This window comes from Pterocles gutturalis, unplaced genomic scaffold, assembly GCF_000699245.1.
Source record: "Pterocles gutturalis isolate BGI_N339 unplaced genomic scaffold, ASM69924v1 scaffold20047, whole genome shotgun sequence".
Classification (NCBI taxonomy): domain Eukaryota; kingdom Metazoa; phylum Chordata; class Aves; order Pterocliformes; family Pteroclidae; genus Pterocles; species Pterocles gutturalis.
This window is the reverse complement of record NW_010113259.1, coordinates 25,710-40,559: the sequence shown is the minus strand read 5'-3', so window position 1 is coordinate 40,559 and position 14,850 is coordinate 25,710. Positions and strand designations below refer to the sequence as shown.

General features: G+C 43.0%; 1 protein-coding gene across 1 annotated transcript; it reads left to right on the top strand.

The window, feature by feature from the left end:
• Positions 1–434: 434 nt before the first annotated feature.
• CAPN3 (calpain 3, (p94)) lies at positions 435–14,796 on the top strand (the record flags this gene model as incomplete). Its single annotated transcript, XM_010074433.1, has 18 exons — positions 435–518; positions 881–966; positions 1,707–1,784; positions 2,468–2,628; positions 3,186–3,355; positions 3,995–4,006; positions 5,170–5,378; positions 6,081–6,117; positions 7,155–7,172; positions 8,301–8,399; positions 9,452–9,529; positions 10,226–10,283; positions 10,884–10,948; positions 11,974–12,042; positions 12,621–12,699; positions 13,636–13,752; positions 14,067–14,125; positions 14,770–14,796. Coding segments are annotated over 18 exons (1,506 nt in total), but the record flags the coding sequence as incomplete, so codon positions are not given.
• Between the last annotated feature and the right edge of the window lie 54 nt (positions 14,797–14,850).

Genomic DNA, 14,850 nt, shown 5'->3' with positions numbered 1-14,850 from the left:
CTAATAGAAAATCTATTTTGATTAAGCATATTATGTACTAGCATGTTTCAAGTCCAAAAAGCAGTAACCTACATGAAGGAAATGTCCAAAATGTCCCAAAATGTCCTTTCCAATTTATATTATTAACTTTTGTTTTTTAAGTTCACAAGTCCAAAAAGCAGTAACCTACATGAAGGGAAAAGTAAATCCCAAAATGTCCTTTCCAATTGATACTGTTAACTTTTTGCTTTTTAAGTTCATGCTTTACTCCCTTCTAACCAACAACATTAATTCTGTGGGCACTAAATTTGGCCACCTCAGCAAAGGCAAAGAAGAGAACAAGACAAAAACAACTCTGTGACTTGATCGGTGCCATCCTCCCTCCAAAAGCCCTAGGTGGCAATACCTAACTTAGGCTTTACATGACTCTTACATTTTCATCTTGTGTCTAACAGACCATAGTGCCAATGCAGTACGAAACCCGGATGTCTTGCGGGCTCGTCAAAGGTCACGCGTACTCTCTCACAGCCGTGGAAGAGGTACGTACGTGCAGTCCCTTTCCTCCAGTTATGGGGAGCTGCGGTCTACACTGGCCTACAACCATGCATGTAAGCTATGAGGGGGGAAAAAAAAAGCAAAACAAATTATGAGCTAAGGAAACAAAATTTATATTTAAATAGATTAAAGTCTTTTGGAGAAGTAAACCTGTCCAAGGTTTGGCTTTCTGGGGAAATGGATAGTCTACCATGGTCTCCTTGGGCAAAGGTGGCCACAGGTCAGGCTGGGCGATGGCCCAGGAAAGCACCATCACAGAAGGAGCTGGTATCAGCAATTTGACAGGCAGAATGTTTCCTTTTGAACCTACCCTCAGTCTATTCTTATTCCATTCTTTTTCAATTAGACAACATTTAAAGGGGAAAAACTACGTCTGGTAAGGCTGAGAAACCCCTGGGGGCAGGTAGAATGGAATGGACCTTGGAGTGACAAGTGAGTAAAATGGAGTTTCATGTGAGTTGAAAAAAAAATAATGCGGCTTTATTTGCTCTTATGCAGCTTGTGCATGACATTTAACGATGAGGTATCTGGATTGTCTTTGCTGTAATTTTGACACATGTACTTTGAGGTTTATCCTAGTCGAGTGCTTAGCTGAAGCTGTAAAAAGAAGAGTACCTAAAAAATAATATATTAATGGGTCTTTAATCAATGGAAATGAAGAGACAGCCCAGTCAATCTGGTTTTACTGTCTAGCAAGATCAGCAATGTCCATTTTCAAAACAGGATGTGACAGCAGAAAAATCTTTTGAGTTATGGAAGAACTAGATGAAACAAGATGTCAGTACATGAGCGAGTTTGGATAAAGCATCTCACTAGGTTTTACTAAATGGAATTTCAATAGCTAATTGAAATTAGCTCCAGCAATGAGAGTCAGCAAACACTTTTGTCTTCAAGCTAAATAAAATGAGCACAGTTCAGCAGATTTTTCAGGGCTGCTAAGAGGAAGTCTGGAGGGAAGGCAGAGAGGAGTAGGGCAATTGCTTCTTTATTTGGGCCTGTGGAGAGGAGGGTAGCATTGTACACAAATGGTTGCAAGTGTCACAAAGGAAAAATGATATGGATGTAGCAAGATGACTCTTGACTTTCCATTCTACGAGCCTTACAGTAAAGACTAGAAATTTTAATGAAAACTGTATTGCAAATCATATTCTAACTTGTGTACCCTTTTGAAGGTCAGAGGAGTGGAACTTTGTTAATGAAGCAGAGAAAGTCCGCCTGCAGCACAAGATTGCTGAGGATGGGGAGTTCTGGTGAGAGTATCAGTCAAAACCTGTGTTTCTCTAGGAGATACGCAACTACAACAAAAATTAACCACACTGCACTACTTAAATATGCTAAAACCGTTGCAGTAATCCCTGTTTGCCTTCATATTCCCAATAAACCCTGCTCCGTGATCCCATCATTCTCCCACCAGGGTTTATGGAGTGCCACCAGCACAGTACTTCTAATTATGCCACACCCCTTCCTACGTACCATCCTCTCAGCCCAGCACCTCCCAGTTTGGAGCTGTACCAAGTTGCGCCAGTGGAGGTTTAGGTTAGATATAAGAAAAAATTTCTTCACTGAAAGAGTGATCAGACATTGGAACAAGCTGCCCAGGGAAGTGGGAGTCACCATCCCTGGAGGTGTTCAAGAAACGTGTAGATGTGGTGCTTCGGGACATGGTTTAGTGGGTTAGGTGGTGTTGGGTTGACGGTTGGACTTGATGATCCTTGAGGCCTTTTCCAACCTTAATTATTCTGTGATTCTATGATTCTATGATTCTAATTGACCAACCAGCAGGCACAATGCACTAGGAAATCATGGCACTGTCACTGCAATCTTGCCCTGGTAGTGGCAGTAAGATAAATCACCCTCCACCTCACCAAGATCTTTCAGACAACCGCCCACCAGGTAAATCCATTTGGGCTCAGTTTCCCCTCAATTCCTCCAGGATATCATTTGAAGATTTCATGAGGTACTTCACAAAACTTGAGATCTGTAACCTCACACCTGATACTCTGGAAGCCGATAAGCTCCAGACTTGGACCGTGTCAGTCAACGAAGGGCGCTGGGTGAGAGGCTGCTCCGCTGGAGGTTGCCGCAATTATCCAGGTGAGCAATGGAGCTTAAGAAAGATAAGGGCTCTTTGATGGGGACTCTATTAGACCCCACCAGCTAAGTCATACCACAGCCTGATCAGTGCTTGGCCATAGGAAAAGTCTTGCTTCCTCAGTGGACAAGGCACACAATTTTGTAGCTGGAAACCTTCTGTCACTAGGTTTGTGACAGCACTCCATGAGCCCAAAAGGCAGGCCTGGCAAAGAGAAATCATTGTTCAAATACTTCACAGTGCCCCAAGTATGATAAGAGAGATCAATTTCACTCTAACAGTTAGACTTCACTTGGGAAATCCACTTTCTGATAGCTTTAGGCACTTTGGAAATTTGTCAGGTGCCAATTCTTCATTTTACATCCTCCTTTGCTATGCATTTTTGTTAGAACTATGTAAAACCCATAACATGTAAAAAAAAAAAAAAAGTATTAGCCCAATTTTTACCTGTCCCTCAGGAGCTACAGGCAGGGAACTTAAAAGTTCTCTTTGATCATGAATATCATTAGAAAACTGAAGCTTTACATGTTTGCTTTGGGTTGTTGGTGGGATTTCACAGACACATTTTGGACCAATCCCCAGTATCGCTTGAAGCTCCTGGAGGAAGATGATGATCCTGAGGATGAAGAAGTTGTCTGCAGCTTCCTTGTTGCACTGATGCAGAAAAATAGGAGGAAAGAACGCAAGCTGGGAGCCAACCTGTACACCATCGGCTTTGCCATCTACGAGGTACCAGCTCTAGACTTTGTTCTTAGCTCTGTGGTTGCACATCATGACAGTATGCATTTACCAAGAGAGGCACTGAATCATTCAGCCTGGCTACGTCAATTGCAATTTTTACTTTGCAAGAAACTCAGGGGAAACCTGAAAGAGAGGAAGGAAATCCAAGGTTTTGTAACCATTCAGCCCATAGTAACCTCAGGGTTTACCCCATCTATAAGAAACACACTTTTTAGGCTTTTATGGTGACCTAATACCAGATTTTAACGTATTCTTTCCCATATATTCTTCAGTCTCTCTTTCATCCTTGCGGAAACTAAACATTTCATTAACAGAGTAGTGTAAAAAAGAAAACAGACATCCAAGATGCATACAATTATGTAGCGACTAACCTCTGTCCCTGCTACCAACTTCACAAAGTCAATCTACTCAGTCCCTTGCACAAACATATTTATTTCAGATCTTAGTTGTTCTCATGCAGATCCCACAAAATCAAAAAAGAAAGAAATTGCTTATATAATTATTCCAAGTTTGGGCATTTACTGGCTGCGTCCCCAGAAGTCTATGTGAACACCCTTCTGTATGATCTGTAAACAAGCAGACTCACCTAGAAGCTCTGACTGTTTCTTCTCTTTGTTTCTCCCTAAGGTGCCCAAAGAGGTATGAGCAGAACGGAGGCAGAATGACATCTGGGTGTATGCTCAGAGCTAGTGTTACTGTTGTGCCTGGCTGTAAGTCAGCAGGAAACTGTCCAGTCAAGTTTGTTTTCAGGGGTGTAACAGAAGTGAAACTGCTAACCTTTCTGCTTTGAGCGTTTATTAGTAACACTTTGCAAGAAATTTTTAATTCCTTCTCACTCACACCCTGTTTTCAGCCTCACCTTTCCCTTAGTCCTTCTTTTCTAATCATATGTGACCTGGCCACGGCTTGCACAGCTGGTCAGTGAGCAGAGGCTGCAGGCAGCAGTGTCAGCAAGCGCTTTGCCATTGTGCCCCATGCAGAAGTGCCCTAAACCACTGCCATGTCCTCCTGCAAATAACACCAATTGCCTATATCCTGCAGCCACAGAGTCTCCTCTATAGTCTCAGAATTTGTTTGGAAAACAAATGGTATTTTCAGCCATTGAAGAAATTGTATGAAAAGTACACAGATCAAGTTCTTCTGAGCCTGCCGGTAGCTGAATCATTGGCATCACACATTTTGCAAACAAGCTCACCTGAAGGCTACATGAAGATGACGGTCTGAACGTTGCCTTTGCTGACTGGTTTACAGGTGGTTATTTCTGCAGCAAACAGCTTACAAGTGTTCTTAGCCCACAATTCTTAATTTTAATATTTGAACCAATGCAACATTTGATCATCAAGTTTCTTTAGATACATCTGTATCTTCAGATATAGAATTAATGTTTTGTCCAGGCAAGGACACATTTCCACTGAAAGCACCTTCACCCTACCGCATGGTGTGCGGGAGTTTCCATATACCATTCCTGGCCATGCCACCTTCCAGGGAAAGCAGCTGAACTTTGGTTACACACAACTCAGCATCCAACAAAACAGTCCGACAAAAGTGCTTTCACACCAGAAATCAGCCAACTCCAGGCAGGCCCTGGAGCAGCCCTCAGAAGCCAACTAGACCCAGCCAGTAGCAACTTACAGGTCACAGATTCCATATCTGTTCCCAGCTAACATCCCTCACAGCTCCCTGCTTGCTAAGCTGCCGCTTCATTTGTGTTTTCTGTCCCGACCACTTACTGCCTGCATGACAAGCCACCTGGGGAACAGCTAAGACTTTCTTGAAGACAAAATGACCCATTTGTTCTGCAGATGCATGGCACTAAGCACCACTTGCAAAAGGATTTTTTCCTCTACAATGCCTCCAAAGCTAGAAGTAAGACCTATATAAACATGCGAGAAATCTCTGAGCGCTTCCGGCTGCCTCCCAGTGAGTACGTCATCATCCCATCAACGTATGAACCCCACCAGGAGGGAGAATTCATCCTGAGGGTCTTCTCAGAGAAAAGAAGTCTTTCAGAGTAAGTTGCAGATCCATTCCTCTGTCTGCAAATGTGGAAGTGAGCTCACTAGTCTGATACAGTCATCTTCCCAGTTTGCTACACCCTGCTTTTAATTTTCTTAACCTCATTAGAAACTCCAAGCTGCAAATGCATTTCTCCAAGCTTCCTTGATATTCTAACAAGAGCCTGCTTTGAATTGTCTTTGGAGAAGCTTACTACTTGAAGGATATCCTTTGTAAACATACCATCACCAATTTTTAGCAATTGAACCTGTTGGGTTTTTATTGCTGTGTGCCACTGGCTGAAGTTTTGGCCAGAGAGATCATTGAACCAGTTCTCATTTCCATCATGAACGAAACACAGAAGTGGGAAGTTATTTCTTTTCCATCCTGCTTTTCAACTCGTTTCCCAGAGCTCAGCAAATCACAGCCAGTGGCACTCAGGCCAAACAGCTTCTGCTTTACTCCCAGCTGTGAAAGCTCAGTGTTATCGAGGCTCTTCAGAGGAGTAAACCAGGCACCAGTGCTCCTGGAAGTGGTGCTTGGGCTGCTCAGCTCAAACTGGGAAAAAGCCACATCTGGAGCCTGCAGCTCCAATGGAAGCCAGCCCACACCTCAGGCTGTTTGGAAAGTTGAAGTGGCTGCTTACAAACCTGCTACAGAAACAAGTGGCACCAGCAGCAGTCACTTTCCTGATATCTTAAATTCTGCTTTCTTCTAGGGAGGTTGAAAACATGATTGAGGCAGAGCGTCCATCGGTAAGTACTGCCCCGGGGCTCTCTGTACACTAATAGGGGTAGGGAAGGGAAGAGCATCGCATCTGGGGAAACCTACCGCAGGAAACCCTTTGCAGCCACATGACAACTCCTTTAGCATAAATTCCCACATTTTCTCATCAAGATATTTTTATTAACACCTGCTTTATATACACTACCTTCTGATTTGTTCAGGCCAAAATCTTTTGCCAGATTTGAAATCTGCTCCTGGTGTAAAGAAGCTGGATGCTAAGCATTGCCTTTGCCTCCATCAGTGGAGATTATTCATTTACCAGGGGAGGCTGAGCTCTATGCTCCAAAATGCTTTGTGAAATTGGCAACTCAGCTAATAAGTTAAAAAAGTACCTTATTTTGAAGTATATGCTTTCCAGAAAGGGATCCTAACGCTACACTGATTCACACTAGCATCCATGACAAGCTCTAACTCTCCAGCCTGCAGTTTTACATTATCTTTGTGGGAATATACTAGAGCTAACAAAATAGTTAGTCTTAGAAAAAAGAAACTAGAGGAAATGCTCTTGGACAGAATTGAGCTCCGTCAAAGCTTGCTCAGGAGTGTTCCCCTTTCCTTTGCTGACATGATAACAAAATATCTGTCCAAATCTGGTGGAATTTAATTGCCACTTCAGCTAACTCTGATCTGTGGGCACAGAAGTCTCCACTGCACTGATGGGTTAGGAAGAAGAAAAGGAATAGTCAGAGCTAAAGGTGCAATAGAGATTTTATTCAAGCAGACAAAGCCCCAAATGAAACAGGACACTGTTTTACTATGGTTTCTGCAATTTCTGTCCTTCAGTATGCAATTTTTTGGTGGGTACAGTTTTCTCTTGTTTTTGGAGATTCGAAAACTATATGAATATAGGAAATGGGAAAAAATTGTGTGAATATAGGAATGGGAAAAATAAATGTGAGAAAGGGCAGGAGAAAAAATAAAACTTTACCATCAGATCTGTATAATCTGGGTAAAATCTATAATTCTGTTGAGAAACACTTTAAAATTTTTGTCTCTCTTTGTACAGAAGAAGAAAAAGGGCAAGGTAGGTACTTCTGCAATGTGCTGAGTCCAAGGTAAAGGGCACGTGCAATGCATGCCGCAGGAGCAGAGTTCCTTGGTATCACTGATACTACCTGGAAACTCTGCATCTGGAAACTGACCCAGTTAATGAAGGGCACTGGAAGAGAGGCCACTTGCAGACAGCAAAGATTTTGTTTTCCTACAGTAAATTCTAATGAAATAGCATTAGCATCACATACCCCCCTCCCTCAAGCAGGTGGCAAAAGCGCAGCAGGAACGTCTCAGCTTTACAAGCTTGATCTTCGGGGTTGCTCAAACTGCCCTTCCTGCCTGTCCCCCCACAGGCACCCCAACACCCTGTTCTAGTGAAAAGCCCCCTTTCTCCAGACACGTGCCCTTGTGTTTGCTTTCTATTGCCTAGTGCAGCTGCTCCTCTTTCCTGAGGTTTCTGGTCAACAAAGATCAGGATTCTCCTTTTGATTCTACACAACACATTTAGGACCTTGAAAATGTACTCAGGCATTTTAATCTGAAAACAGGCTGATTGCAATTAATACCCCAGGGTAACACATTCACATCTTGTAGCCGTTTTCCTTAAGTAAACTGAAACAGAACAATTGCACGTGGCTGCTTATAGCTGAATGCTCCAATAATTAATACAGAGAGAGAACATATGCGTCTCATAGCTAACCAGCTCCTACACAAATACTCCTTTTCTATGTAGGATTCAGATTCTGCTTTCAGCACTATTGTCCTCCATGGACAAGGGCAAGTTCATCAGTTTAACTGAGAATCAAGAATCTGGGTGGCTTATTTCATTTAAACAAAAAAGAAAAAGTAACTTTTGAACAGTTACTGGCTTTCTGAACAGGAAAGCTAGATTGCGCTTGTTTGCAGACAGACTTTTGCAGCTTGGTTTTTAGCATGAGGAGAGCAGTAACTTCAGAAGTCCACCCATGTCCCACTCCCTTGTTTTTTCTTCTTCTTTTCTTTCATTCACAGCTCTGGCTTCTCTGGTCATGCTCTCAGGGGCGGGAGCAGTTGTTGCATGCGCTTTGCCACAGAAAGCTTGTCGCCAAATATTTTCCCTTCCACTATTTCTTGTGTAATTTCCACTTCTCTTTTGCTCTCTTCCTTCTTCTCCTTCTAGCCTATCATCTTTGTTTCTGACAGAGCAAACAGCAATAAGGAGCTGACAGCAGACGAAGACGCTAAAGACGGTGAAAAAACCCACGTAGATGAGAAAAAGGTTTCTGCAACAAGTGGCGAGGGGGAAAATAGGGCTGGGGCTGGCTAGCGTGGAAGAGTGGCTGGGGAGAGCACAGGGATGGGACAAAGAAGTATCTTAAGGGAGATGGGAGAGTTAACAGCTTTTTGTCAGATCTTAGAGTAGCTGTTTTAGATGAGCCTCATGAGCATGAGTGAACAGAGGCTATCCCTTCAATTATTTAACACCTTTGCTGGAGGATGTAGTTTCCTGAAGGCAGCTCCTGGTTCCTCTCTCAAGCGAGCATCCTGGCTGAGAGAGATCCCTTCCCCACGAGCAGCCCTGTGAAGGGGTACCTGCTTTACACAGGGCACACGTAGAAATCGCATCCAAGGGGCTCCAGGAGCTCCTGGTCATGACCCCAGCCTCTCCCTGTTACAAATTACACATCCCTATACCTGTCCCTGTTGGCTAGAGGAGAAAAGAAGGACAAGTAAACCCAGGAGCTCCTGCACCCGTCCTCTTCTCTCACTACCAGAGAGGAGACCAGGGTAGCGAATCTGGAGTTTCTGCCTGCAGGCGGGTGAGGGACATGCAATGCAGCAGCCAGATCCTCAGAATTCAGGCTCGCTCTTTGCATGTGCCTGAGACAGAGGAAGCAACGAAAGTGAAGCTGTCTCATGTGCTACTTGTCTCCAGCAAGGGGCCCCCACACTACAAAGAGCTCTTAAGCCAGAGTCCGTCTCGTCAATTCAGAGCCCACAGGGTGGCTATGGAGCCTCTTCTGCTCCAAACTTCTCCTGTGCAATGTTCTGAAACAAAAAATTAGAAGAAAACATCTATCAGGGAAAGCAATCATTTAGACTCCTTCCAAGAGAAAGGAGAACAATAGGATGAAGTTAAATACTCAGCCGTTTCACCAAGGAACATATTTAACCAAAAAAAAGCGGGAAGGACCAGGAGGATGACCTGTTCCTCCAAAGAGCTCCAGATTCAGAGGCTCCCTCGCATGAGGGCAAGTGAGCCGTCCAGCCTCCCAGGCCCCTTCCCTGCTGGGCTGAGGTTCTATGTCTTCTTTGCTTGTCTCTTTTCAGCGTCCTTCAGCAAAAGCTCGTGAGGGGAGTGAAGAGGAGAAACAGTTCAGGAATATTTTCCGACAGATTGCAGGGGATGTGAGTATGCAGCTGATCCCCCTCTCTGCCATCAAAGCAGCCTAGCCACAACAGCACCTAAATCAACTGCTTCACAGATTCAAAACACTGAATTTTAAAATTTCCTTTGAATTCCCTTCCGTCAAATGTCCTTTGAGATCTGAAGATAAGCCAAATCAAATCAAAATCCAATGAAGTATACAGCTATCCTCATATGTACATATAAGCTATTCCCATTGTGTACAAAGGAGCCTTATTTAAATTCAGGCTTTTACTTGTATCGCTACTGCAGGATGCTGTTTTGCAGAGCATGAATAAACAAGTTAGAAATACAGCACCCTCCAATACATACTTAATGAGAGAAGTTAAAAGCAAAAACAGATGAACGAACTGCATAAATGAAGAGGCTGCAGATGGGTTACAAGGATTTTTGCATTTTGCTTTTTGGCTTATAGAGTAGCTTGAAGTTACTAGTCGTTATTCCAGTTGTTGTTTAGTAAGGGCTATATGGTAACTTTAGACCTACGTTGTACTGCAGGCTCAAGAAAGATTTGGACTAATGTTTATACGAACTAGAACGTGCTTTAGCTTGAAGCATATGTATGACATCCTGAAAAGTGACCAAAGACTTCATACTTTTAGCATATCCATCCATGAAGTGATCTGCTTAATAAGGAATGTTGTAATTAATTACATTCTCACCACATTTCCCACCAGGACATGGAGATCAATGCCGAAGAACTCAGGAATGTTCTCAATAATGTCGTAAAAAAACGTGAGTTTGAGCATGTTTTTCAGTAACCCTAGACAAAGGAATCTGTGATATTATGTAACCCTAGACACCCGAGCTGCACTCTAAAAATTATTTATGGTTTCAAACTTACTACCTTCCTACTTACACTTCCATAGACTTTGCATCTGACACTTTAGCAAGCTGATCTTTTCACTGAGATGCTCTATACGAGTGATCAAGTACTGATTACGCAGAAATGAGCAGAAGTTCATTGGAAGCACCGCACAGGATAATACAGCATTTCTAGCAGTCTGTAAATGCCCGAGAGGCAGGCTTCTCTAATGGAGAGGCAGGCCTTTCTCCCTGGTTAGCAAACTTTAGCCTACAGACCCTGGGCTTGCTTGGTTACCTGGAAGTTAATTTAGAGTCTTCCAGAGGTTTTTATTTTATGTAACAGGTCAAGAGAAGTCATCTCCAATTCACAAGCAATAATGTTAGAGCCTGTTCAGATTTCTCTGCTATTCACTTCACGCTGGATGAAGGAAATAGCTTTAGCTTCTACTTTGAGTAGAATTACACCTAAGAGGAGGAAGTACTTGCTGACTTGCATGATCTGTTTTCACCTGGGATCATTTATTTCAGATAAGGACCTAAAGACAGAAGGATTTGAACTGGAATCCTGCCGCAGCATGATTGCTTTAATGGATGTATCCTTTTCCGGTGAAAGGGGAGTGCTTGATACCACACTAGTCCACTTGGGTTTTACTTCCCACCTCTACACACACACAACTTAGTAAGCCAGGGAAGCAGAACAGGACATTACACTCCGTAGTCGGATAACACAACATTACTGGTTTGGCACATCTTAACTCAACATTAGCATAGCTAGCAAATGAAAATATCTCAAAACATAAAACTACAGAAGTCAGTCAGTACGATACCATTCCTTAGGTATCAGTGACTGGCTAGCTCATGTACTAAAGCAGGATTTTTTTTTTTAAACCAACTCAACATAACCACAGTTCTTGCCAACAAACTTACTGTATTTCTCTTTTATCTTCAAGTTTATAACGTATTATACATTCCACTGTGTGCTTAGCATGCAATGCACACAGAAATTGTCTCAGAGCAAGTATAATAAAGCACACTACAAGATACCATGTGGAGTTACCTCCAATACAACATCACTCAGTTTTCCTATTTGATATAATGCATGATTTTGAAAGAACATAAGCGCACTCATAACCAGAACAAAATTGTAACTACAACTCAAAACCATAATACTTGGAGCCTAAACACATTTTTGTAAATGGCTTTAGTCAACATTTTGCTTAGTTGTCAATTCATTTTAAGCAAGGCAGAAAGAGCTTCATTCTAGGAGAAAGCTCTGTCTTAAAAATGTTGAGTAAGCTTCACATTTGGAGGTATTTAGAAAGAGCCCACTAGAACATCCTTCTCATATACTTTATGATAGTTCCAGGAGCAAGCCTCTCTCCTGTACCAGATGTTTGCTTCTACACAACACATAAAGAGTACTTCACACTCCTGGAACAAAATACCATACACAATAACCAAAATGTTACAAATATCTTACTGCACAGCTCAGCCAGCTCTTAATGCTGAGGAGATCCTGAACTCAAGTTTCACATTCATCCCTTCACCAGTAGCTGCAGACTTAATTAATTTTCTCTTTAAAATATTGTGGTTTTTTCCCTGAATGCTCACATCACAGACAGATGGCTCAGGGAAGATAAATTTCGATGAGTTTCGACATCTCTGGGACAAGATTAAAAGCTGGCAGGTACTGCTGGTGTCCACAGTGCTGTTCTTCACTGCTTCTGCAGCACAAAAGCTTCTGGAGGAAAACCAGACCTCCCTACATACACTACAACAAAAACTAAAAAATTGCAAATTAGCTTCTAAAAAGAAAAGTAACGTCTCTTTTATCCTACTCACAGCCTAAGCAAATAGTCTAAACCTCTGAAGCTCCAGCACTCATTTAAGGACTTCCCCCATGAGACTAACACGGAGGCATACAAATTGGAGGAGGAGGGTGATGGGAAGGATAATAAGGCCTTGCAAATAGCTTAATTACGCTAATCAGGAGAGAGGATTAACAGCATGAACTCAAGTAAAATAAGGAGAGTCTCTACAGGAGAGCTTTTTGCTTCCCACAGCATGGATCTGAATTATTTCACTTTGTGACTGAGAGGAGCGCTGTGCTACCAACCCAGACTGCCTGACAGCAGTAATATTAAGTAAATGGCAAAGCCTCCAGGTGCCTAAGGCACACACCCCATCCTCACTCAGTGGGTACATTCAGCAGAAGTACAAGCTTTTATTTCTGTTGTGTATTTATTTTTTTTCTTTTTTTTCCAGAAAATTTTCAAGCGTTATGACACGGATCATTCAGGAACCATTAACAGCTATGAGATGCGCAATGCCGTCAATGATGCAGGTACTGCTCCTAGGGTTCAATGCATTTCTTTTCCTGAACAGCAACCCTCTACAGCACAAGTCTTCACCAGCTGCTGTTTCTCTAAGGGAGCAAGGTGGCAGCTTTAATTAGAAAAATTAAATTATAAACCTGAATGTGATTATTTCAGTGACACTTGCTCTTCGGCAGTATTTTGGCGCATCAGTTACCAGTTCACCAAGGCACAGAACAGATGGCTGTCTTGTACTTTACAAAACATCAGTGATTTGACCCTTTGCTACGGACAAAACTACACCTGGACTTGGACTGCTGCTGCTGCTGCAGAAATATGGGGCATTCTTATTTCCCAGGTTTCCATTCTCACCAGGAAAGCTGTCAATGTAAACAAAAAAAATATTATTTAAATACCTTCCGCCCTGACTTTAGAACACATTTTGCAACACAGAAGCCTCAGCCTCACAGCGCACAGGCTGGGCATGACCCCGCATTCAACCAGCGCCCAGCAGTGCCCAGATCTTGACACACCCTTTACCGAGTGCGCTCAGTGCCACAGGTTGGTAACACCGTGCCAGGGAGTTCTCTCACCTGTTTTTGGACCGTTGTGTAATTGTGTTTTCCTAGCAACTTCCTCCTGTGTTTCTCTCGCCCAGTTTTTGTTGCTTTGCTCTCACGCGGCCCAGTCAAGTTGCAGACTGTGGTGCAGACCTCTCCTCTCCACGCTTACAGCGTGAGGTAACTCACCTGCCCTTGGCCCTCCCAAATCGTAATTTCAAAGTGCTCCTTCTGTTTCAAGAAAGCAGCTGGACAGAGGGAAGCTCCATACAGCTTTACTTCACTTTATTTAGCAGCTGCAGCAGCAGCCTCCAGCCCGAGCCTCGGCCGGGCCTGCGGAGCGCCTGTGGGCAAACCTCCCCAGGAGGCCCGGCCCAGCTCTGCCCCATTTCTGGTCCTCTGCAGGTTTTCGGCTGAACAACCAGCTCTACGACATCATCACCATGCGCTACGCCGACAAGAACATGAACATCGACTTCGACAGCTTCATCTGCTGCTTCGTACGCCTGGACGCCATGTTCAGTGAGTGGCTGCCCCGGTCCCTCCACACCCCCTCTTGTACTCACAGCACTACTGAACACGTCTAGTTTTAATAATTTATGTGCCTAGGGAATCTAAAATAGGACAGCCACCCCATACAAACACAAGAGAAAATAAGCAATTGCATTTATCTTTGTATTAGCTGAGGAAAAACACAGCAGAAATACCTGCTGGCGGCGCAGGTAAATATCTGCACGCTTTTCCACAGCACAGGAGGAACACAATTTGCTTTCCTGTTTGTGGTCATCTTTACACACACGGTAATTTAATCATATACTTTTGTTTCCTTGCTCTAGGGGCATTCCACGCCTTTGATAAAGACGGAGATGGAATCATTAAGCTCAATGTCCTAGAGGTAAACCGCTTTACGCCAGTATTTCTAACACACAGTCACAATACTGAATCTTATTTGTATTATTTGTTGCACACGTTCTCATGGGAGCCTGTGAGAGTTGGTCTGAAATTGTCATCCAATTGGGAAGAGTCTGCAAAACATCCTAAAAATTTTGCTACCTGTTTTACATGGAAAACATGTGTATCCATCATCTGCCAGCAACAGCTGCTCTGTAAGACTCCAGCTGGTGCTGCAAGGCACAGCTGCAGACTCTTCATATCATCTTTAAAGTGCTTCAGAAAGCCTTAGTTTTTTTTCTTATAAGGCAATTTAAATCAAATATACTTTAGTTTAAAGGCATTAACTGACAATAGAGTTTAACATAGTTCTTTACCTTTTTAAAAATCTTATTAAGAAAATTTATGAAGTTTCAGCTTAAAAGCATATCTTCTGCTAGGGAGACCACAGAAAAACCCCTTCACTTTTTGCAAGGGAAGGAGGATTAGGAGGAAGAAGCCTAATACAAGGTTCCCCACTGCCAATATGCTTCATATTAAGTATCGCCAAGCAGCTGCCTTCCAGCTACAGAGACAGTGGTGTCTCAATACATTTTCTTGGAGGATACCAACAAGTCTTTCATCCTTTCATTCCAACTCTTCTTTCAGTGGCTGCAGCTCACGATGTATGCGTAACACCAAAGCCAGCACCCACCTGCACCAAGAAAACACTCAAGACTTCTGAGTAAC